The 25,915-nt window shown below is 49.0% G+C and overlaps 1 protein-coding gene across 2 annotated transcripts in view; it reads right to left on the bottom strand.

The window, feature by feature from the left end:
- The window catches only part of REDIC1 (regulator of DNA class I crossover intermediates 1), a 362,880-nt gene extending 338,910 nt beyond the window's left edge, over positions 1 to 23,970 (bottom strand). The window contains exons 1-2 of one of the 2 annotated variants that reach the window (XM_063927089.1): positions 23,823 to 23,970; positions 14,543 to 14,582 (exon numbers count right to left, since the gene is read on the bottom strand). In XM_063927089.1, the coding sequence (XP_063783159.1) occupies positions 14,543 to 14,582; positions 23,823 to 23,845 (63 nt within the window). In that variant the 5' untranslated portion in view covers positions 23,846 to 23,970. The remainder of the gene's footprint in view (positions 1 to 14,542; positions 14,583 to 23,822) is intronic. The other variant, XM_063927087.1, reaches the window with a different exon arrangement.
- Between the last annotated feature and the right edge of the window lie 1,945 nt (positions 23,971 to 25,915).

Below are 25,915 nucleotides of genomic sequence, written 5' to 3' on the forward strand. Positions count from 1 at the left end.
CAATGCACTTAGACTTGATGCCAGTCGGCAAATATTCCGCTGTGCATCATGCATATATAGAAATGCATCTTTTACATGCTCTATAGGCAAAAATATACTGTCCCTATCTAGGGTATCAATATTTTCAGTCAGGGAATCCGACCACGCCAACCCAGCACTGCACATCCAGGCTGAGGCGATTGCTGGTCGCAGTATAACACCAGTATGTGTGTAAATACATTTTAGGATACCCTCCTGCTTTCTATCAGCAGGATCCTTAAGGGCGGCCATCTCAGGAGAGGGTAGAGCCCTTACAAGCGTGTGAGCGCTTTATCCACCCTAGGGGGTGTTTCCCAACGCACCCTAACCTCTGGCGGGAAAGGATATAATGCCAATAACATTTTAGAAATTATCAGTTGTTATCGGGGGAAACCCACGCATCATCACACACCTCATTTAATTTCTCAGATTCAGGAAAACTACAGGTAGTTTTTCCTCACCGAACATAATACCCCTTTTTGGTGGTACTCGTATTATCAGAAATGTGTAAAACATTTTTTCATTGCCTCAATCATGTAACGTGTGGCCCTACTGGAAGTCACATTTGTCTCTTAACCGTCGACACTGGAGTCAGTATCCGTGTCGGCGTCTATATCTGCCATCTGAGGTAACGGGTGCTTTAGAGCCCCTGACGGCCTATGAGACGTCTGGACAGGCACAAGCTGAGTAGCCGGCTGTCTCATGTCAACCACTGTCTTTTATACAGAGCTGACACTGTCACGTAATTCCTTCCAACAGTTCATCCACTCAGGTGTCGACCCCCTAGGGGGTGACATCACTATTACAGGCAATCTGCTCCGTCTCCACATCATTTTTCTCCTCATACATGTCGACACAAACGTACCGACATACAGCACACACACAGGGAATGCTCTGATAGAGGACAGGACCCCACTAGCCCTTTGGGGAGACAGAGGGAGAGTTTGCCAGCACACACCAGAGCGCTATATATATACAGGGATAACCTTATATAAGTGTTTTTCCCCTTATAGCTGCTGTATTGTTTATACTGCGCCTAATTAGTGCCCCCCTCTCTTTTTTAACCCTTTCTGTAGTGTAGTGACTGCAGGGGAGAGCCAGGGAGCTTCCCTCCAACGGAGCTGTGAGGGAAAATGGCGCCAGTGTGCTAAGGAGATAGGCTCCGCCCCCTTATCGGCGGCCTTATCTCCCGTTTTTCTATGTATCCTGGCAGGGGTTAAATGCATCCATATAGCCCAGGAGCTATATGTGATGTATTTTTTTGCCATATAAGGTATTTTTATTGCGTCTCAGGGCGCCCCCCCCCAGCGCCCTGCACCCTCAGTGACCGGAGTGTGAAGTGTGCTGAGAGCAATGGCGCACAGCTGCGGTGCTGTGCGCTACCTTATTGAAGACAGGACGTCTTCTGCCGCCGATTTTCCGGACCTCTTCAGTCTTCTGGCTCTGTAAGGGGGCCGGCGGCGCGGCTCTGGGACCCATCCATGGCTGGGCCTGTGATCGTCCCTCTGGAGCTAATGTCCAGTAGCCTAAGAAGCCCAATCCACTCTGCACGCAGGTGAGTTCGCTTCTTCTCCCCTTAGTCCCTCGATGCAGTGAGCCTGTTGCCAGCAGGACTCACTGAAAATAAAAAACCTAATTTAAACTTTTACTCTAAGCAGCTCAGGAGAGCCACCTAGATTGCACCCTTCTCGTTCGGGCACAAAAATCTAACTGGGGCTTGGAGGAGGGTCATAGGGGGAGGAGCCAGTGCACACCAGCTAGTCTTAAAGCTTTTACTTTTGTGCCCAGTCTCCTGCGGAGCCGCTATTCCACATGGTCCTTTCGGAGTTCCCAGCATCCACTAGGACGTCAGAGAAAAACATTTAATAAGTAAGCAGCATTATCAGGCCTTTTGAAAAAAGTTATTGGTACTCATCAAAGTTCGCTGAAAAGAGTCCATAATACATCATATCATGGCTGATATGATGTATTATGGACTCTTTTCAGCGAACTTTGATGAGTACCAATAACTTTTTTCAAAAGGCCTGATAATGCTGCTTAATTATTAAATGTTTTTTTTCATTTTTCTACTTGGTGGTGTGCTGGTCTCCTTATGTATGACCCTGCTGGGTAAACATTGGGAACGATTGTATTACTAGGAATTGACACGGCACCCCTGGATCTCATTTAAGTGTGTGCGCTTCATTTCTGGACTTTATATATATATATATACAGGTTGAGTCTCCCTTATCCAAAATGCTTGGGACCAGAGGTATTTTGGATATCGGATTTTTCCGTATTTTGGAATAATTGCATACCATAATGAGATATCATGGTGATGGGAACTAAATATAAGCACAGAATGCATTTATGTTACATATACACTTTATACACACAGCCTGAAGGTAATTTTAGCCAATATTTTTTATAACTTTGTGCATTAAACAAAGTGTGTGTACATTCACACAATTCATTTATGTTTCATATACACCTTATACACACAGCCTGAAGGTCATTAAATATAATATTTTGAATAACTTTGTGTATTAAACAAAGTTTGTGTACATTGAGCCATCAGAAAACAAAGGTTTCACTATCTCACTCTCCCTCAGAAAAGTCCGTATTTCGGAATATTCCGTATTTCGGAATATTTGGATATGGGATACTCAACCTGTATATATATATGCTCCCCTTCCTCTATAAATCCCCCTAAATACCGTACAAGTTGACTTTGGAGGATCCCTGGAGGAGCAGCACTACTCTGCATGCAGCCTGTAGTCTAAGGCAGCAGGAAATGGTGCCTCTGAGCCGCTGGTTCCGCTCTACGGGAAGCCCCGCCCCCGTGATGGCGTGCGGTCCCTTGTGTGGAATTATACAGGCATTTGTGTCCCAAAATGCAGGAAACAGGGTTAAAATAAGATTTTACTTACCGGTAAATCTATTTCTCGTAGTCCGTAGTGGATGCTGGGGACTCCGTAAGGACCATGGGGAATAGACGGGCTCCGCAGGAGACAGGGCACTTTAAGAAAGAATTTGGATACTGGTGTGCTCTGGCTACTCCCTCTATGTCCCTCCTCCAAACCTCAGTTAGAGAAACTGTGCCCGGAAGAGCTGACAGTACAAGGAAAGGATTTTGGAATCCAGGGCAAGACTCATACCAGTCACACCAATCACACCGTATAACTTGTGATAAACTTACTCAGTTAACAGTATGAACAACAACGGAGCATCAGATCAACCCTGATGCAACCAAACATAACCCTTATTTAAGCAATAACTATATACAAGTATTGCAGAAGAAGTGCGCACTAGGGACGGGCGCCCAGCATCCACTACGGACTACGAGAAATAGATTTACCGGTAAGTAAAATCTTATTTTCTTTAACGTCCTAGTGGATGCTGGGGACTCCGTAAGGACCATGGGGATTATACCAAAGCTCCCAAACGGGCGGGAGAGTGCGGATGACTCTGCAGCACCGAATGAGCAAACACAAGGTCCTCCTCAGCCAGGGTATCAAACTTGTAGAACTTTGCAAAAGTGTTTGAACCTGACCAAGTAGCCGCTCGGCAAAGCTGTAATGCCGAGACCCCTCGGGCAGCCGCCCAAGAAGAGCCCACCTTCTTTGTGGAGTGGGCTTTTACTGATTTTGGAAACAGCAATCCAGCCGTAGAATGAGCCTGCTGAATCGTGTTACAGATCCAGCGAGCAATAGTTTGCTTTGAAGCAGGAGCACCCAGCTTGTTGGGTGCATACAGGATAAACAACGACTCAGTCTTCCTGACTCTAGCCGTTCTGGCTACATAAACCTTCAAAGCCCTGACCACATCTAGTAACTCGGAATCCTCCAAGTCACGAGTAGCCACAGGCACCACAATTGGTTGGTTCATATGAAAAGATGACACCACTTTTGGCAGAAATTGTGGACGGGTCCGCAATTCTGCCCTGTCCATATGGAAAACCAGATAGGGGCTTTTATGTGACGAAGCCGCTAATTCTGACACACGCCTAGCTGAAGCCAAGGCTAATAGCATGACCACCTTCCAGGTGAGAAATTTTTATTCCACGGTTTTGAGAGGCTCAAACCAGTGTGACTTCAGGAAACTCAACACCACGTTAAGATCCCAAGGTGCCACTGGAGGCACAAAAGGAGGCTGAATATGCAGCACTCCCTTTACAAACGTCTGGACTTCAGGAAGAGAAGCCAGCTCTTTTTGAAAGAAAATGGATAGGGCCGAAATCTGGACCTTAATGGAACCCAATTTTAGGCCCAAAGTCACTCCCGACTGTAGGAAGTGAAGGAAACGGCCCAGCTGGAATTCCTCCGTAGGGGCATTCCTGGCCTCACACCAAGCAACATATTTTCGCCATATACGGTGATAATGTTTAGCCGTCACGTCCTTCCTAGCCTTTATCAGCGTAGGAATAACCTCATCTGGAATGCCTTTTTCTGCTAGGATCCGGCGTTCAACCGCCATGCCGTCAAACGCAGCCGCGGTAAGTCTTGGAACAGACAGGGCCCCTGTTGCAACAGGTCCTGTCTTAGAGGCAGAGGCCATGGGTCCTCTGTGAGCATTTCTTGCAACTCTGGATACCAAGTCCTTCTTGGCCAATCCGGAACAATGAGTATTGTTCTCACTCCTCTTTTTCTTATAATTCTCAGCACCTTGGGTATGAGAGGAAGAGGAGGAAATACATAAACCGACTGGAACACCCACGGGGTCACTAGTGCGTCTACAGCTATCGCCTGAGGGTCTCTTGACCTGGCGCAATACCTCTGTAGCTTTTTGTTGAGGCGGGATGCCATCATGTCCACCTGTGGCAGTTCCCACCGACTTGCAATCTGCGCGAAGACTTCTTGATGAAGTCCCCACTCTCCCGGGTGGAGGTCGTGCCTGCTGAGGAAGTCTGCTTCCCAGTTGTCCACTCCCGGAATGAACACTGCTGACAGTGCTTTTACGTGATTCTCCGCCCAGCGAAGAATTCTGGTGGCTTTCCGCCATCGCCACCCTGCTCCTTGTGCCACCTTGGCGGTTTACATGAGCCACTTCGGTGATGTTGTCTGACTGAATCAGCACCGATTGGTCGCGAAGCAGGGTCTCCGCTTGACTTAGGGCGTTGTATATGGCCCTTAGTTCCAGGATATTGATGTGAAGGCAAGTCTCCTGACTTGACCACAGACCTTGGAAATTTCTTCCCTGTGTGAATGCTCCCCACCCTCGGAGGCTTGCATCCGTGGTCACCAGGACCCAGTCCTGAATGCCGAATCTGCGGCCCTCGAGAAGGTGAGCACTCTGCCGCCACCACAGAAGAGACACCCTGGCCCTGGGGGATAGGGTGATCAGCCGATGCATCTGTAGATGTGATCCGGACCACTTGTCCAACAGATCCCATTGAAAGGTCCTCGCATGGAACCTGCCGAAGGGAATGGCCTCGTACGATGCCACCATCTTTCCCAGGACTTGCGTGCAGTGATGCTCCGACACCTGTTTTGGTTTTAAGAGGTCTCTGACCAGTGTCATGAGTTCCTGAGCCTTCTCCGTCGGGAGAAAAACCTTCTTCTGGTCTGTGTCCAGAATCATGCCCAGGAAGGGCAGACGCGTCGTAGGAATCAGCTGCGACTTTGGAATATTTAGAATCCAGCCGTGCTGCTGTAACACTTCCCGAGAGTGTGCTACGCTGATCAACAACTGCTCTCTGGACCTCGCCTTTATGAGGAGATCGTCCAAGTATGGGATAATTGTGACCCCCTGCTTTCGCAGGAGCACCATCATTTCCGCCATTACCTTGGTAAATATTCTTGGGGCCGTGGAGAGACCAAACGGCAACGTCTGGAATTGGTAATGACAATCCTGTACCATAAATCTGAGGTACGCCTGATGAGGTGGATAAATGGGGACATGAAGGTATGCATCCTTTATGTCCAGAGACACCATAAAATCCCCCCCTTCCAGGCTTACGATGACCGCTCTGAGCGATTCCATCTTGAACTTGAACTTTTTCAGGTATATGTTCAGGGATTTTAAATTCAATATGGGTCTGACCGAACCGTCTGGCTTCGGTACCACAAACATGGTAGAATAATAACCCTTTCCTTGTTGAAGGAGGGGAACCTTGACCACCACCTGCTGAAGATACAATTTGTGAATTGCAGCTAACACTATTTCCCTCTCTAAGGGGGAAGCTGGCAGGGCCGATTTGAGGTATCGGTGAGGGGGCATCTCCTCGAATTCCAGCTTGTATCCCTGAGACACAATCTCTATTGCCCAGGGATCCACCTGGGAGTGAACCCACTTGTGGCTGAAATTTCGGAGACGCGCCCCCACCGGGCCTAGCTCCGCCTGTGGAGCCCCAGCGTCATGCGGTGGATTTAGTGGAAGCCGGGGAGGACTTCTGTTCCTGGGAACTAGCTGTGTTGTGCAGCTTCTTTCCTCTACCCTTGCCTCTGGCAAGAAAGGACGCACCTCGGACTTTCTTGCCTCTTTGTGAACGAAAGGACTGCATTTGGTAATACTGTGCTTTCTTAGGTTGTGAGGGAACATATGGCAAAAAATTTGACTTTCCAGCAGTAGCTGTGGAGACCAGGTCCGAGAGACCCTCCCCAAACAATTCCTCACCCTTGTAAGGTAAAACCTCCATGTGCCTTTTTGAGTCGGCATCGCCTGTCCATTGCCGAGTCCACAGGACCCTTCTGGCAGAAATCGACATTGCATTTATTCTAGAGCCCAGTAGGCTAATGTCTCTTTGAGCATCTCTCATATACAGGACAGTGTCTTTTATATGCCCCAGGGTCATTAATATAGTATCCTTGTCTAAGGTATCCAGATCCTCAAATAAGGAATCCGTCCATGCTGCTACAGCACTACACACCCAGGCCGACGCAATTGCCGGCCTCAGTAAGGTACCTGAATGTGTGTAAATGGACTTCAGAGTACCCTCTTGCTTTCTATCTGCAGCATCTTTTAGGGTGGCCGTATCCTGTGACGGCAGGGCTACCCTCTTGGATAAGCGTGTTAGAGCTTTGTCCACCCTAGGGGAGGATTCCCAGCGTAACCTGTCCGTTGGCGGGAAAGGATACGCCATAAGCATCCGTTTGGAAATCTGCAGTTTTTTATCTGGAGATTCCCAAGCCTTTTCACATAACTCATTTAGCTCATGTGAAGGGGGAAAGGTCACCTCCTGCCTTTTTTCCCCATACATATGAACCGTCTTGTCAGGGACTGGGGTTTCCTCTGTGATGTGCAACACATCCTTCATTGCTATAATCATATAACGGATGGCTTTTGCCAATTTCTCTATCGTCCTTGTGGATGCTGGGGTTCCTGAAAGGACCATGGGGAATAGCGGCTCCGCAGGAGACAGGGCACAAAAAGTAAAGCTTTCCGATCAGGTGGTGTGCACTGGCTCCTCCCCCTATGACCCTCCTCCAGACTCCAGTTAGATTTTTGTGCCCGGCCGAGAAGGGTGCAATCTAGGTGGCTCTCCTAAAGAGCTGCTTAGAGAAAGTTTAGCTTAGGTTTTTTATTTTACAGTGAGTCCTGCTGGCAACAGGATCACTGCAACGAGGGACTTAGGGGAGAAGGAGTGAACTCACCTGCGTGCAGGATGGATTGGCTTCTTGGCTACTGGACATCAGCTCCAGAGGGACGATCACAGGTACAGCCTGGATGGTCACCGGAGCCGCGCCGCCGGCCCCCTTGCAGATGCTGAAGTAAGAAGAGGTCCAGAATCGGCGGCTGAAGACTCCTGCAGTCTTCTAAAGGTAGCGCACAGCACTGCAGCTGTGCGCCATTTTCCTCTCAGCACACTTCACACGGCAGTCACTGAGGGTGCAGGGCGCTGGGAGGGGGGCGCCCTGGGAGGCAAATGAAAACCTTTTTTGGCGAAAAATACCTCACATATAGCCCCCAGAGGCTATATGGAGATATTTAACCCCTGCCAAGATTCACTAAATAGCGGGAGACGAGCCCGCCGAAAAAGGGGCGGGGCCTATCTCCTCAGCACACAGCGCCATTTTCTCTCACAGAAAGCCTGGAGAGAAGGCTCCCAGGCTCTCCCCTGCACTGCACTACAGAAACAGGGTTAAAACAGAGAGGGGGGGCACTGATTTTGGCGATATTGAGATATATATAAAGATGCTATAAGGGAAAACACTTATATAAGGTTGTCCCTATATAATTATAGCGTTTTGGTGTGTGCTGGCAAACTCTCCCTCTGTCTCCCCAAAGGGCTAGTGTGGGTCCTGTCCTCTGTCAGAGCATTCCCGGTGTGTGTGCTGTGTGTCGGTACGTGTGTGTCGACATGTATGAGGACGATGTTGGTGAGGAGGCGGAGAAATTGCCTGTAATGGTGATGTCACTCTCTAGGGAGTCGACACCGGAATGGATGGCTTATTTAGGGAATTACGTGAGAATGTCAACACGCTGCAAGGTCGGTTGACGACGTGAGACGGCCGACAAACTATTAGTACCGGTCCAGGCGTCTCAGAAACACCGTCAGGGGCGTTAAAAACGCCCATTTACCTCAGTCGGTCGACACAGACACAGACACGGACACTGAATCCAGTGTCGACGGTGAATAAACAAACGTATTTCTCATTAGGGCCACACGTTAAGGGCAATGAAGGAGGTGTTGCATATTTCTGATACTACAAGTACCACAAAAAAGGGTATTATGTGGGAGTGAAAAAACTACCTGTAGTTTTTCCTGAATCAGATAAAATAAAATGAAGTGTGTGATGATGCGTGGGGTTACCCCGATAGCAAATATTGGCGTTATACCCTTTCCCGCCAGAAATTAGGGCGCGTTGGGAAACACCCCTTAGGGTGATAAGGCGCTCACACGCTTATCAAGTGGCGTTACCGTCTCCAGATACGGCCGCCCTCAAGGAGCCAGCTGATAGGAAGCTGGAAAGATATCCTAAAAAGTATATACACACATACGGTGGTTATACTGCGACCAGCGATCGCCATCAGCCTGGAGATGCAGTGCTGGGTTGGCTTGGTCGGATTCCCTGACTGAAAATATTTTATTCATATAGAGCATTTAATAGGATGCATTCTATATATATGTACGTGAGATGCACAGAGGGATATTTGCTCTCTGGCATCAAGATAAGTACGTTGTCCATATCACCCAGAAGATGTCATGGACACGACAGTGGTCAGGTGATACAGATCCCATACGGCACATGGAAGTATTGCCGTATAAAGGGAAGGAGTTAGTTGGGGTCGGTCCATCGGACCTGGGGACCACGGCAACAGCTGGGAAATCCAACCTTTTTACCCCAAGTTACATCTCAGCTGAAAAAGACACCGTCTTTTCAGCCTCAATCCTTCCTTTCCCATGAGGGCATGCAGGCAAAAGGCCAGTCATATCTGCCCAGACATAGAGGTAAGGGAAGTAGACTGCAGCAGGCAGCCCCTTCCCAGGAAAAGAAGCCCTCCACCGCGTCTGCCAAGTCCTCAGCATGACGCTGGGGCCATGCAAGCGGACTCAAGGTGGGGGGGTAGTCTCAAGAGTCTCAGCGCGCAGTGGGATCACTCGCAGGTTGACCCCTAGATAGTACAAGTATTATCCCAGGGGTACAGATTGGAGAGTCGAGACATCTTCTCCTCGCAGGTTTCTGAAGTCTGCTTTACCAACGGCTCCCTCCGACAGGGAGGCAGCATTGGAAACAATTCACAAGCTGTATATCCAGCAGGTGATAGTCAAAGTACCCCTCCTACAACAAGGAAAAGGGTATTATTTTTCCACACTATATTGTGGTACTGACGCCAGACGGCTTGGTGAGACATAGTCTAAACTGAAATCTTTGAACACTTACATAAAAGGTTCAAATCGAGATGGAGTCACTCAGAGCAGTGATAGCGAACCGGAAAAAAGGGGACTATATGGTGTCCCTGGACATCAAGGATTACCTCCATGTCCAAATTTGCCCTTCTCAACAAGGGTACCTCTGGTTCGTGGTACAGAACTGTCAATATCAGTTTCAGACGATGCCGTTTGAATTATCCACGGCACCCCGGGCCTTTTACCAAGGTAATGGCCGAAAAGATGTTTCTTCAAAGAAAAAAGGCATCTAAATTATCCCTTACTTGGACGATATCCTGAAAAGGGCAAGTTCCAGAGAACAGTTGGAGGTCGGAAGAGCACTATCTAAAGTAGTTCTACGACAGCACGACTGGATTCTAAATATTCCAAGAATCGCAGCTGTTTTCCGACGATACGTCTGCTGTTCCTAGGAATGATTCTGGGCATAGTCCAGAAAAAGGTGTTCCTCCGGGAGGAAAAAGCCAAGGAGTTATTCGACCTAGTCAGAAACCTCCTAAAACCAGGCCAAGTATCAGTGCATCAATGCACAGGAGTCCTGGGAAAAATGGTGGCTTCTTACGAAGCGATTCCATTCGGCAGATCTCAGGGGATTTGCTGGACGAATGGTCCGGATCGCATTTTCAGATGCATCAGCGGATAATCCTGTCTCCAAGGACAAGGGTGTCTCTTCTGTGGGGGCTGCAGAGTGCTCATCTTTTAGAGGGCAGCACACTCAGCATTCAGGACTGTGTTCTGGGGACCACGGATACCAGCCTGAGAGGCTGGGGAGTAGTCACACAGGGAAAAAATTTCCAAGGAAGTGTGGTCAAGTCTGGAGACTTCTCTCCACATGAATATACTGGAGCTAAGGGCAATTTACAATGCTCTGAGCCTAGGAAGACTCCTGCTTCAAAGTCAACCGGTGCTGATCCAGTAGGACATCATCATGGCGGTCGCCCACGTTATCAGACGGGGCGACACAAGAAGCAGGAGGGCAATGACAGCAAGGATTCTTCGCTGGGCGGAAAATCATGTGATAACACTGTCAGCAGTGTTCATTCCGGGAGTGGGCAACTGGGAAGATTTCCTCAGCATAAATGAATTCCACCCGGAAAAGTGGAAACTTAATCTGGAAGTTTCCACATGATTGTAAACCGTTGGGAAAGACCAAAGGTGGTTATGATGGCGTCCCACCTGAAGCGCCAGGTCAAGAGACACTCAGGCAATAGCTGGGACGCTCTGGTAACACCGTCGGTGTACCAGTCGGTGTATGTGTTCCATCCTCTGCTTTTCATACCCAATGTATTGAAAATGATAGGAAGGAGAGGAGTAAGAACTATACTCGTGGCTCCGGTTTGGCCAAGAAGGACTTGGTTCCCGGAACTTAAAGAGATACTAAGAAGGGTCTTGATTCGGCAAGAACCGTGTCTGTTCCGGGACTTACCGCAGCTGCGTTGACGCCAAGGCGGGTGAACGCCGGATCCTAAGGGAAAGAGGCATTCCGGAAGAGGTCATCCCTACCCTGGTCAGAGCCAGGAAGGAGGTGACCGCACAACATTATCACCACTTAGGTGAAAATATGTGCCAGGGTGTGAGTCCAGGAAGGCTCCACGGAAGAATTTCAACTAGGTTAATTTCTACATTTCCTGCAAACAGGAGTGTCTATGGGTCTCAAATTGGGTCCATTAAGGTTCAAATTTCGGCCTGTTGATTTTCTTCCAGAAAGAAATTGGCTTCAGTTCCTGAAGTCCAGAAGTTGTTAAGGGAGTACTGCATATACAGCCCCTTTGATGTCTCCAGTGGCACTGGGCGATCTCAACGTAGTTTTGGGATTCCTAAAAAATCACATTGGTTTAAACAACTCAAATCTGTGGATTTGATATATCTCACATGGAAAATGACCATGCTGTTGGTCCTGGCCTCGGCCAGGCGAGTGTCAGAATTGGCGGCTTTATCTCACAAAGCCATATCTGATTGTCCATTCGGACAGAGCAAAGCTGCGGACTCGTCCCCAGTTTCTCCTTAAGGTGGTGTCAGCGTTTCACCTGAACCAGCTTATTGTGGTACCTGCGGCTACTAGGGACTTGGAGGACTCCAAGTTGCTGGATGTTATCAGGGCCCTGAAAATATAGTTTCCAGGTTGGCTGGAGTCAGGAAATCTGACTTGCTGTTTATCCTGTATGCACCCAACAATGCTGGGTGCTTCTGCTTCTAAGCAGTCGATTGCTCGTGGGATTGGTAGCACAATTCAACTTGCACATTCTGTGGCAGGCCTGCCACAGTCTAAATCTGTTAAGGCCCATTCCACAAGGAAGGTGGGCTCATCTTGGGCGGCTGCCCGAGGGGTCTCGGCATTACAACTTTGCCGAGCAGCTACGTGGTCGGGGGAGAACACGTTTGTAAAATTCTACAAATTTGATACCCTGGCAAAAGAGGACCTGGAGTTCTCTCATTCGGTGCTGCAGAGTCATCCGCACTCTCCCGCCCGTTTGGGAGCTTTGGTATAATCCCCATGGTCCTTTCAGGAACCCCAGCATCCACAAGGACGATAGAGAAAATAAGAATTTACTTACCGATAATTCTATTTCTCGGAGTCCGTAGTGGATGCTGGGCGCCCATCCCAAGTGCGGATTATCTGCAATACTTGTACATAGTTATTGCTAACTAAATCGGGTTATTGTTGTTGTGAGCCATCTTTTCAGAGGCTCCGCTGTTATCATACTGTTAACTGGGTTCAGATCACAGGTTGTACAGTGTGATTGGTGTGGCTGGTATGAGTCTTACCCGGGATTCAAAATTCCTCCCTTATTGTGTACGCTCGTCCGGGCACAGTACCTAACTGGAGTCTGGAGGAGGGTCATAGGGGGAGGAGCCAGTGCACACCACCTGATCGGAAAGCTTTACTTTTTGTGCCCTGTCTCCTGCGGAGCCGCTATTCCCCATGGTCCTTTCAGGAACCCCAGCATCCACTACGGACTCCGAGAAATAGAATTATCGGTAAGTAAATTCTTATTTTAGGCTGTAACTTTGCATCATCGTAATCGACACTGGAATCAGAATCCATGTCGGTATCTGTGTCAACAATTTGGGATAGTGGGCGCTTCTGAGACCCTGACGGCCTCTGCGACAGGATCAGGCATGGGCTGTGACCCTGACTGTCCTAAGGTTTCAACTTTATCCAACCTTTTATGCAAGGAGTTTACATTGTCATTTAAAACCTTCCACATATCCATCCACTCAGGTGTCGGCGCCGTCGGCGGCGACCCCACATTCATTTGCTCCCGCTCTGCTTCCACATAGCCTTCCTCGTCAAACATGTCGACACAAGCGTACCGACACACCACACACATACAGGGGATGCTCTTTTTTGAAGACAGTTCCCCCACAAGGCCCTTTGGAGAGACAGAGAGAGAGTATGCCAGCACACACCCCAGCGCTATATGTCCCAGGAATCACACAGTAACTTAGTGTTAACCCAGTAGCTGCTGTATATAAGCTTTTTGCGCCTAATTTATGTGCCCCCCCTCTCTTTTTACCCTCTTCTACCGTGTTTCTGCAGGGGAGAGCCTGGGGAGCTTCCTCTCAGCGGAGCTGTGGAGAGAAAATGGCGCTGGTGAGTGCTGAGGAAGAAGCCCCGCCCCCTCAGCGGCGGGCTTCTGTCCCGTGTTTGTGTGTAAAATAATGGTGGGGGCTCATGCATATATACAGTGCCCAACTGTATATATGCTGCTTTTTGCCAAGAGGTTCCTAATTGCTGCCCAGGGCGCACCCCCCCCCTGCGCCCTGCACCCTACAGTGACCGGAGTGTGTGGGTTTAATGTGGGAGCAATGGCGCACAGCTGCAGTGCTGAGCGCTACCTCAGTTTGAAGACTGGAGTCTTCTGCCGCCGCTTTTGAAGTCTTCTTGCTTCTGTCACCAGCTTCTGTCTTCCGGCTCTGCGAGGGGGACGGCGGCGCGGCTCCGGGATCGGACGACAAAGGGTGAGATCCTGGGTACGATCCCTCTGGAGCTAATGGTGTCCAGTAGCCTAAGAAGCAGGACCTATCTTCAGTGAGTAGGGCTGCTTCTCTCCCCTCAGTCCCACGCTGCAGAGAGTCTGTTGCCAGCAGATCTCTCTGAAAATAAAAAAACCTAACAAAATACTTTCTTATAGTAAGCTCAGGAGAGCTCACTAAGTAGCACCCAGCTCGTCCGGGCACAGATTCAAACTGAGGTCTGGAGGAGGGACATAGAGGGAGGAGCCAGAGCACACCAGTATCCAAATTCTTTCTTAAAGTGCCCTGTCTCCTGTGGAGCCCGTCTATTCCCCATGGTCCTTACGGAGTCCCCAGCATCCACTAGGACGTTAGAGAAAACCCCTTTCTGTACCAGTGCCAGTGAGGGTGTCCGCAGTGGGCACCGCAGCCAGCAGACATGCCCTCCGTGCCCTTATGCCGCCACTGTCACCGGGGAACCACTAACCGATCCCTGGTGTCTGTACTCACCACACCAGTGTCTTCAGCATCCCAAGCATGACATATAAATACCCAAGCATGACATATAAATACAATGTACTACATTTAATATTTATTTCTGAATTTCTTAGTAAGAAACTTTTGGCCGTGGAGTGCCATGAAAAAAATGTGCTAGGGTGCCATGAATCTTAAAAGTTTGAGAACCACTGAATTAGTTTAAAATAAAAGCAGAGGAGAGCTAATATTAAAATCAATAACATTTACATTAGAGCTACTTACTTTTTGTTTCTGTCTTTCCCGTTTGAAAATGATTCTGTTTCTAGAGAAAAAAGGAAACTTCCATCTTTTAACAAATCTTTTCATACTTTACAATGGTGGTCATTCCGAGTTGTTCGCTCGGTAATTTTCTTCGCATCGCAGCGATTTTCCGCTTATTGCGCATGCGCAATGTTCGCACTGCGACTGCGCCAAGTAAATTTGCTATGGAGATTGGTATTTTACTCACGGCATTACGAGGTTATTTCTTCGTTCTGGTGATCGTAATGTGATTGACAGGAAGTAGGTGTTTCTGGGCGGAAATTGGCCGTTTTATTGGAGTGTGTGAAAAAACGCTACCGTTTCTCGGAAAAACGCGGGAGTGGCTGGAGAAACGGAGGAGTGTCTGGGCGAACGCTGGGTGTGTTTGTGACGTCAAACCAGGAACGACAAGCACTGAACTGATCGCACTGGCAGAGTAAGTCTCGAGCTACTCAGAAACTGCACAGAGAAGTCTTTTTGCAAAATTGCGAATCTTTCGTTCGCAATTTTGAGAAGCTAAGATTCACTCCCAGTAGGCGGCGGCTTAGCGTGTGCAATGCTGCTAAAAGCAGCTTGCGAGCGAACAACTCGGAATGAGGGCCAATATGAGCAGATATATTTTACTGAAAACACATTCTGGTGGTTAACTGCTGCGCAGGAGGTATTCAAATAGCGTGGGTTACCCCACACGTGGGTCCCTACAGTCAGACTGAACCGACTGCAGGAATCGCATTAAAAAAATCACAGAAAACAGGGTTCATGCACAGGACAAAACCCTGTTGATTCTGCAGTTTAAGCGGAATCAGTGAGTTTCTGCTCCTGAATCACGATTTTTTGTGTTGGAAAATAAGAATTTACTTACCGATAATTCTATTTCTCATAGTCCGTAGTGGATGCTGGGCACTCCGTAAGGACCATGGGGAATAGCGGCTCCGCAGGAGACTGGGCACAAAAGTAAAGCTTTAGGACTACCTGGTGTGCACTGGCTCCTCCCCCTATGACCCTCCTCCAAGCCTCAGTTAGGATACTGTGCCCGGACGAGCGTACACAATAAGGAAGGATTTATGAATCCCGGGTAAGACTCATACCAGCCACACCGATCACACCGTACAACCTGTGATCTGAATCCAGTTAACAGCATGATAACAGAGGAGCCTCTAGAAAGATGGCTCACAACCACAATAACCCGATTTTTGTAACAATAACTATGTACAAGTATTGCAGACAATCCGCACTTGGGATGGGCGCCCAGCATCCACTACGGACTATGAGAAATAGAATTATCGGTAAGTAAATTCTTATTTTCTCTGACGTCCTAGTGGATGCTGGGAACTCCGTAAGGACCATGGGGATTATACCAAAGCTCCCAAACGGGCGGGAGAGTGCGGATGACTCTGCAGCACCGAATGAGAGTACTCCAGGTCCTCCTCAGCCAGGGTATCAAATTTGTAGAATTTAGCAAACGTGTTTGCCCCTGACCAAGTAGCTGCTCGGCAAAGTTGTAAAGCCGAGACCCCTCGGGCAGCCGCCCAAGATGAGCCCCTTTCCGTGTGGAATGGGCTTTTACAGATTTTGGCTGTGGCAGGCCTGCCACAGAATGTGCAAGCTGAATTGTGCTACAAATCCAACGAGCAATAGTCTGCTTAGAAGCAGGAGCACCCCGCTTGTTGGGTGCATACAGGATAAACAGCGAGTCAGATTTCCTGACTCCAGCCGTCCTGGAAACATATATTTTCAGGGCCCTGACTACGTCCAGCAACTTGGAGTCCTCCAAGTCCCTAGTAGCCGCAGGTACCACAATAGGCTGGTTCACGTGAAACGCTGAAAACACCTTAGGGAGAAATTGAGGATGAGTCCTCAATTCCGCCCTGTCTGGAAGATCAGACAAGGGCCTTTACAGGATAAAGACCCCAATTCTGACACGCGCCTGGCTGAGGCCAGGGCCAACAACATGACCACTTTCCATGTGAGATATTTTAACTCCACAGACTCAAGTGGTTCAAACCAATGTGACTTTAGGAACCCCAAAACTACATTGAGATCCCAAGGTGCCACTGGAGGCACAAAAGGAGGCTGTATATGCAGTACCCCTTTTACAAAACGTCTGAACTTCAGGAACTGAAGTTAGTTTTTTTCTGGAAGAAAATTGACAGGGCCGAAATTTGAACCTTAATGGACCCCAATTTTAGGCACATAGACACTCCTGTTTTCAGGAAATGCAGGAATCGACCTAGTTGAAAATTCCTCCATCGGGGCCTTACTGGCCTCGCACCCCGCAACATATTTTCGCCAAATGCGGTGATAATGCTTTGCGGTTACATCCTTCCTGGCTTGATCAGGGTAGGGATGACTTCATCCGGAATGCCTTTTTCCTTCAGGATCCGGCGTTCAACCGCCCTGCCGTTAAACGCAGCCGCGGTAAGTCTCGGAATAGACAGGGTCCTTGCTGGAGCAGGTCCCTTCTTAGAGGTAGAGGCCACGGGTCCTCCGTGAGCATCTCTTGAAGTTCCGGGTACCAAGTCCTTCTTGGCCAATCCGGAGCCACGAGTATAGTTCTTACTCCCCTCCGTCTTATAATTCTCAGTACTTTTGGTACGAGAGGAAGAGGAGGGAACACATACACTGACTGGTACACCCACGGTGTTACCAGAGCGTCCACAGCTATTGCCTGAGGGTCCCTTGACCTGGCGCAATACCTGTCCAATTTTTTTTTTTTTGTTTAGGCGGGACGCCATCATGTCCACCTTTGGTTTTTCCCAATGGTTTACAATCATGTGGAAGACTTCTGGGTGAAGTCCCCTCTCTCCCGGGTGGAGGCCGTGCCTGCTGAGGAAGTCTGCTTCCCAGTTGTCCACTCCCGGAATGAATACTGCTGACAGTGCTATCCCATGATTTTCCGCCCAGCGAAGAATCCTTGCAGCTTCTGCCATTGACTGCTTCTTGTGCCACCCTGTCTGTTTACATGGGTGACTGCCGTGATGTTGTCCGACTGGATCAACACCGGCTGACCTTGAAGCAGAGGTCTTGCTAAGCTGAGAGCATTGTAAATGACCCTTAGCTCCAGGATATTTATGTGAAATGATGTCTCCAGGCTTGACCATAAGCCCTGGAAATTTCTTCCCTGTGTGACTGCTCCCCAGCCTCGCAGGCTGGCATCCGTGGTCACCAGGACCCAGTCCTGAATGCCGACTCTGCGGCCCTCTAGAAGATGAGCACTCTGCAACCACCACAGGAGGGACACCCTTGTCCTTGGTGACCGGGTTATCCGCTGATGCATCTTAAGATGCCACTCGGACCATTTGTCCAGCAGGTCCCACTGGAAAGTTCTTGCGTGGAATCTGCCGAATGGCTTTGCTTCGTAGGAAGCTACCATTTTTCCCTGAACCCTTGTGCATTGATGCACTGAGACTTGGCTCGGTTTTAGGAGGTTCCTGACTAGCTCGGATAACTCCCTGGCTCTCTCCTCCGGGAGAAACACCTTTTTCTGAACTGTGTCCAGAATCATCCCTAGGAACAGAAGACGAGTCGTCGGAACCAGCTGCGATTTTGGAATATTGAGAATCCAATCGTGCTGTCGCAACACTACCTGAGATAGTGCTACACCGACCTCCAACTGTTCCCAGGATCTTACCCTTATCAGGAGATCGTCCAAGTAAGGGATAACTAAAACTCCCTTCCTTCGAAGGAGTATCATCATTTCGGCCATTACCTTGGTAAAGACCCGGGGTGCCGTGGACCATCCAAACGGCAGCGTCTGAAACTGATAGTGACAGTTCTGTACCACAAACCTGAGGTACCCTTGGTGAGAAGGGTAATTTTGGACATGAAGGTAAGCATCCTTGATGTCCAGAGACACCATGTAGTCCCCTTCTCTTGAATTTGAACCTCTGTATGTAAGTGTTCAAAGATTTTAGATTTAAAATCGGTCTCACCGAGCCGTCCGGCTTCGGTACCACAACAGTGTGGAGTAATACCCCTTTCCCTGTTGCAGGAGGGGTACCTTAATTATCACCTGCTGGGAATACAGCTTGTGAATGGCTTCCAACACTGCCTCCCTGTCTGCTTGTAAAGCCCCAGCGTCATGCTGAGGGCTTGGCAGAGGCGGGAGAGGGCTTCTGTTCCTGGGAACTGGCTGATTTCTGCAGCCGTTTCCCTCTCCCTCTGTCACGGGGCAGAAATGAGGAACCTTTTGCCCACGTGCCCTTATGGGAACGAAAGGACTGCGCCTGATAATACGGCGTCTACTTATGTTGAGAGGCGACCTGGGGTAAAAACGTGGATTTCCCAGCTGTTGCCGTGGCCACCAGGTCTGAAAGACCGACCCCAAATAACTCCTCCCCTTTATAAGGCAATACTTCCATATGCCATTTGGAATCCACATCACCTGACCACTGTCGTGTCCATAACCCTCTTCTGGCAGAAATGGACAGCGCACTTACTCTTGATGCCAGTCGGCAAATATCCCGCTGTGCATCACCCATATATAGAAATGCATCTTTTAAATGCTCTACAGGCAATAATATACTGTCCCTATCTAGGGTATCAATATTTTCAGTCAGGGAATCCGACCACGCCAACCCAGCACTGCACATCCAGGCTGAGGCGATTGCTGGTCGCAGTATAACACCAGTATGTGTGTAAATACATTTTAGGATACCCTCCTGCTTTCTATCAGCAGGATCCTTAAGGGCGGCCATCTCAGGATAGGGTAGAGCCCTTGTTTTGACAAGCGTGTGAGCGCTTTATCCCCCCTAGGGGGTGTTTCCCAACGCACCCTAACCTCTGGCGGGAAAGGATATATGCCAATAACTTTTTAGAAATTATCAGTTTTTTTATCGGGGGAAACCCACGCTTCATCACACACCTCATTTAATTTCTCAGATTCAGGAAAACTACAGGTAGTTTTTCCTCACTGAACATAATACCCCTATTGGTGGTACTCGTATTATCAGAAATGTGTAAAACATTTTCCATTGCCTCAATCATGTAACGTGTGGCCCTACTGGAAGTCATATTTGTCTCTTCACCGTCGACACTGGAGTCAGTATCCGTGTCGGCATCTGTATTTGCCATCTGAGGTAACGGGCGCTTTAGAGCCCCTGACGGCCTATGAGACGTCTGGACAGGCACAAGCTGAGTAGCCGGCTGTCTCATGTCAATCACTGTCTTTTGTAAAGAGCTGACACTGTCATGTAATTCCTTCCAGTAGTTCATCCACTCAGGTGTCGACCCCCTAGGGGGTGACATCCCTATTACAGGCAATTTGCTCCGCCTCCACATCATTTTCCTCCTCATACATGTCGACACAAACGTACCGACACACAGCACACACACAGGGAATGCTCTGATAGAGGACAGGACCCCACTAGCCCTTTGGGGAGACAGAGGGAGAGTTTGCCAGCACACACCAGAGCGCTATATATATATATATACAGGGATAACCTTATATAAGTGTTTTTCCCCTTATAGCTGCTGTATTGTTTATACTGCGCCTAATTAGTGCCCCCCTCTCTTTTTTAACCCTTTCTGTACTGTAGTGACTGCAGGGGAGAGCCAGGGAGCTTCCCTCCAACGGAGCTGTGAGGGAAAATGGCGCCAGTGTGCTGAGGAGATAGGCTCCGCCCCTTTCTCGGCGGCCTTTTCTCCCGTTTTTCAGTGTAATCTGGCAGGGGTTAAAATTCATCCATATAGCCCTGGGGGCTATATGTGATGTATTTTCGCCAGCCAAGGTGTTTTTATTGCTGCTCAGGGCGCCCCCCCCTAGCGCCCTGCACCCTCAGTGACCGAAGTGTGAAGTGTGCTGAGGAGCAATGGCGCACAGCTGCAGTGCTGTGCGCTACCTTGGTGAAGACAGGATGTCTTCTGCCGCCGATTTTCCGGACCTCTTCTTGCTTCTGGCTCTGTAAGGGGGCCGGCGGCGCGGCTCTGGGATCGGACTCCATGGCTGGGCCTGTGTTCGATCCCTCTGGAGCTAATGGTGTCCAGTAGCCTAAGAAGCCCAATCCACTCTGCACGCAGGTGAGTTCGCTTCTTCTCCCCTTAGTCCCTCGATGCAGTGAGCCTGTTGCCAGCAGGTCTCACTGAAAATAAAAAACCTAAAACTAAACTTTTTACTAAGTAGCTCAGGAGAGCCCCTAGTGTGCACCCTTCTCGTTCGGGCACAAAAATCTAACTGAGGCTTGGAGGAGGGTCATAGGGGGAGGAGCCAGTGCACACCAGGTAGTCCTAAAGCTTTACTTTTGTGCCCAGTCTCCTGCGGAGCCGCTATTCCCCATGGTCCTTACGGAGTTCCCAGCATCCACTAGGACGTCAGAGAAAGGCTATTTAATTTAATAGCCTTTCCCTGAAATGCAGGGATTTTTGTAGGCAATTAGTCACGAGGTAAACCCAACAACTAACTGAATACCCCCCTTATAGTCCCCATTTCCAGATATAATGAATCATGAGGTTTAACACCTTTGCCATATAAATTATACCTTGTTTTTGTTTTTTCCATGACATTGAATCTTCAGAAAACCACATGACTTTGCTTCTCATGCAAATCTCAACAAGAAATATGGCCCTCATTCCGAGTTGTTCGCTCGGTATTTTTCATCGCATCGCAGTGAAAATCCGCTTAGTACGCATGCGCAATGTTCGCACTGCGACTGCGCCAAGTAACTTTACTATGAAGAAAGTATTTTTACTCACGGCTTTTTCTTCGCTCCGGCGATCGTAATGTGATTGACAGGAAATGGGTGTTACTGGGCGGAAACACGGCGTTTCAGGGGCGTGTGGCTGAAAACGCTACCGTTTCCGGAAAAAACGCAGGAGTGGCCGGAGAAACAGTGGGAGTGCCTGGGCGAACGCTGGGTGTGTTTGTGACGTCAACCAGGAACGACAAGCACTGAACTGATCGCACAGGCAGAGTAAGTCTGGAGCTACTCTGAAACTGCTAAGTAGTTAGTAATCGCAATATTGCGAATACATCGGTCGCAATTTTAAGAAGCTAAGATTCACTCCCAGTAGGCGGCGGCTTAGCGTATGTAACTCTGCTAAATTCGCCTTGCGACCGATCAACTCGGAATGAGGGCCTATATTTTTGGTTTTCATCAGCAGAAATCCACCTTTCCAAAATGGCAAAAGGCACGGTTCCCCACTTTTTAGGGGCCCATTTATCAGTAACTGTTAAACCTCGATGTGAATAATAAAACTTGTTGCGTATGATTAATGTTGTTCCAGCCAAGCAGCTCCCACTTGTCATTTTTCAAACACATGACAATTAGGAGCTGAACACATGACAGTTAGGAGCTGATAGGCTGGAACACCTTTAATCATACGCAACACATTTTATCAGTCATACACACCACTTTGAAACCTAATGCATTTATGGGCTTATTTATTTAAGTATATTTGTGGCATATTCCACAAAAACACTGCAGATATTAAGTATCCACAAAATGTAACAAGGAGGGACCACAGCAGATTTAGCATATTTCCAACAGCAGCAGCCAACTGTCGGTTTCAATGGGGGCTCCTGCGCTGCCGATTTTAGCGGCTACTAATGCCATCTTCAGGTGACTTTAGCCAATAGCAAATGTCACTATGGGCTACTTTTTGCAATTTTTTTCAGGAGATGGATTGCGCGTCTCTGGATTATGAATATGTAAGTCGGTGCATGCACAGTAGCAGAGCTGAGGGTATACAGCAGGAAGTAATGTGATGGCAATTGACTACAGTACAGTATGCAGTTAGCATACACCTCGTCGGGTTCCCGGCTGTCACAATACCGACACCGGGATCCCGACGGGGGCACCATACAGTCGCCGGTATACCGGCGAGGTAGGTGATTCCCCCTCTATGGGTGTCCCAAGACACCCATAGAGGGAGAATAGTACCTGTGGCAAGCATAGCTCGCCACCTAGCCCGCAGAGTGGTGAGCACAGCGAGCCCGCAAGGGGCTTTGTTGCATTCGCCCCCCTGCCGGCATTCTACCACTCGGGATGCCAATGTCGGTATACTTACATTCGGCATCCCATGCGGCGAAAAAACATAGTGATCCCTACAGTACTTCTCATTGGAACTATCAGAGCCCCACTCTTGGTGACTCAGAAATCAAATTATACAACCTCGCAAATAAGGATTCCTCATTGTCACCCAATTATCAAAGCAGACCACAAATTATACTAAATAGGTCCTTCAATAAGAGGACAACTTATTTATTTGAAACAAGATAGGGGCGATATGGCATTCAAAACCCTCTATCTCTGAAACGCTTTCCATAGTATTGGGGGTGATATGATTACCAGACAATTACTGAACAGCAGACTATTTATTATCAGTTATTTATATAGCGCGCACATATTACGCAGCACTTTACAGAGAATATTTGGCCATTCACATCGGGCCCTGCCCCAATATATTTATGGATTGTGGGAGGAAACCGGAGTACCCGGAGGAAACCCACGCAAGTATGGGGAGAATATACAAACTCCGCACAGGTAGAGCCATGGTGGGAATCGAACCCAAGACCTTAGTGCAGTGGGCAGTAATGCTAACCATTACACCATCCGTACTGCCCAGATACTCTTAACACCCTTTTCACACCAGCAGCTTTGAACACGGGTTATTGGCACATGAGCGCGCATAACCCGTGTTCCTGTGCGGTGTGAAAGGTACCAGGGGCAATATACCAGGCTGAGCGACCCGGTATTTCAACACTGCTAGCAAGCAGGGTTGAACGCGTGCTCAACCCGGCTCGCTGTGCGGTGTGAACGGGAGCTGAGTCAGTGCGACCCGTTTCCCGTTCACAGTATGTGGACGGGCGGCGCTTGGAGATCATGTGATCTCCCACCACCGCCCACGCCGCGTCACCGCCGACGTCAACAACCCGGCATATTGCTGGGTTATGCCGGGTTGCAGTCTGCGGTATGAAAGGGGGTATTGAGGCGGGTCCCACTGGGAACTCCCGTGTCAGGCTCCCACGTGCGACCCGCCTCAGACGGTATGAAAGTGGTATTAAAGGGAGGGTGTCCATAAGTGTGTAATGGCAGTATGGAGGGAGACAGGGGCCAGGGCACACCCTTTGGCCAGAGCCTGATTAATTTCAATAAGAGTTTTGTGCTGTGTCGTGCCTACACTTTTAATATATACCCAGCACATGCCCTAAACGACGCTAGTGCAATAAACATAACTACATATCACATCTTCCCAAGATATGCACAACTCTACCGAGTTACACAGGCGGCTGCACTGCAGCAAAAGGCGGCAGAAGTATACTCACCGGGAGCCACCGACCCAGTTCATAGTGGTCGTGTTAGGGCACTGCCAGTGCCTCCCACTCAGTCAGACCGTTGAGAAGGCTCGCGGCACACCTATGAAGTAATAGTAGCGGTTCGCTGTATCATGTCATGTGACCTAGTCGCGCGGTGAAAATTACGGCTTTGAGACCCGTGCTGTGTTTTGTGACTGCTGCACTACCTTTCCCACACCACAGTGTCACAGTGCCCGCCTGTACGGTGCAGCCGGCGGAGGGAATACCTCGCAGCTGCTGCTGTATAGACTGCTAGCAGTGGGAACTGATGCTAAGGTCATTTAAAAAAAAACCAACATACATATAGCTGACATGACCCTCTCCAGGAGGGAAAAAATGCTCTGTTCCAGGACTTTCCTCTTAATTTATTAATGCCATCCGCTCTGCTGTAACACTTTTCTCATCCACTAACCTGATCAAAACAGTTGTCAGTAATAAGTGATGGACTGGGCCTCCATTTCAGCCCGGGCATTCATGGTTTGCGGGTGTGGAGGGGGGGCCGCGTGCACATCACGGGAGGCGCACCATCACGTAATACGGGTGTGGTATGGAAGGTAGAGAGTAACTATTGGTCGACAGTAACTAGGTCGACAGGGTCTCTAGGTCGACATGTTCTAGGTCGAAAGGTTGACATGAGGTTTTTTTTTTTGGTGTCGTTTTCTTCGTAGAGTGACCGGGAACCCCAATTAGTTCACCATGCTTTGGGCAAGGTGCCTCGCTCCGCTACAGCTTCGCTCGGCACAGATTACCGTTCCAATCGTAGTCCACGTGGATCGTTAAGTATGAAAATGTTCACAAAAAGAAAAAAATTGTGAAAAACTCATGTCGACCTTTTGACCTGTCGACCTATAACGTGTCGACCTAGAGACCCTGTCGACTAATAGTGGTCGACCTAGACACTCAACCTAGTTACTGTCGACCTAGAGACCGGATCCCACGTAATACAGGGGTGTGCTGCGTGGGGGCGTGGACCCGTGGCACGCCCCCATTACCATGACGACACTTGCTGGTGGCGGGGGCGTGCTGCCAGTCTGTGGGCGTGGATGCACAGCACGGAGACCAGTGGGGGTGGCTCAACCAGAGAGCCGGAGGCTGCGCTGCACACGGCCTTCCTGGCTCTCTGAGGGACCGGACCGGTCGTCCTGCCCATCGGCCCTTCGGGCATGTGCCAGATGGCCAGTCTGGCCCTGTCAGTAATCATAAATTAGATGGGAAGTTCAGAAGCAGAGCATTTTGTCCCTCCTGGAATGGGTCATGTTGGGAGATATGCATACCTCTACCTGACTTATTCATGCCCCACAGGGGGGTTATACAGTAACAGTCTGATTTGTTTTCTGAGTTTTCTTATTTATTGCACACCAACATTTTAAATATTTATTGTTATATAGACAGACACAATATAGTGTTAGCAGTTTATCAGGGCCGGATTAAGCCTTCAGGAGGCTGGGTCACTTAAGACTGGGGAGAAGGGGGTGTGTATACTAGATTGTGCATCCCTGGGCAGAGGTGTATCTTGGGATACAAACGCCCCAGGCAAAGTAAGGCACTGGCCCCCACCCAATATTATAAATAGTGATGGGGGGGCTGCCTTCAATATGTGCCAAAAATAAGGGGTGTAACCTCATGGGTCAGGGTGTGACCACACAGTACCAATTCAAATTACGCCACACAGTAGTGCAACCTTATTCATATTACACCACACGGCAGTGCCCCTTATGCACATGACACCACACAATAGTGCCATTAATCAGGAGACAGGACACAGGAGGAACAAAAGGGGAGACCGGAAGAACAGAGGAAGACAAGAGGAAGACAAGGCTTGACTGGAAGAAGTTGTGAAAATTGGAGAAAGCTAGGGAGACGGGAGGCTCCGCCACAACAGCAAATAATCTGCAGCCGTTTTTCTCAGGTGAACAGGGAGATGTAAGCATTGGAAGTGAACAAGCCCGCAGGACAGGTGAAACACGTTTTCCTGCTTTTCCAGCTTTGACCTAAGCACACCAGGAGTAATACTTAGATCCTCTTAACCTGACCCAGGGACCTGGGCAGGGACTGGTATTTTT

Source organism: Pseudophryne corroboree, chromosome 6 (genome assembly GCF_028390025.1).
Source record: "Pseudophryne corroboree isolate aPseCor3 chromosome 6, aPseCor3.hap2, whole genome shotgun sequence".
Taxonomy (NCBI): domain Eukaryota; kingdom Metazoa; phylum Chordata; class Amphibia; order Anura; family Myobatrachidae; genus Pseudophryne; species Pseudophryne corroboree.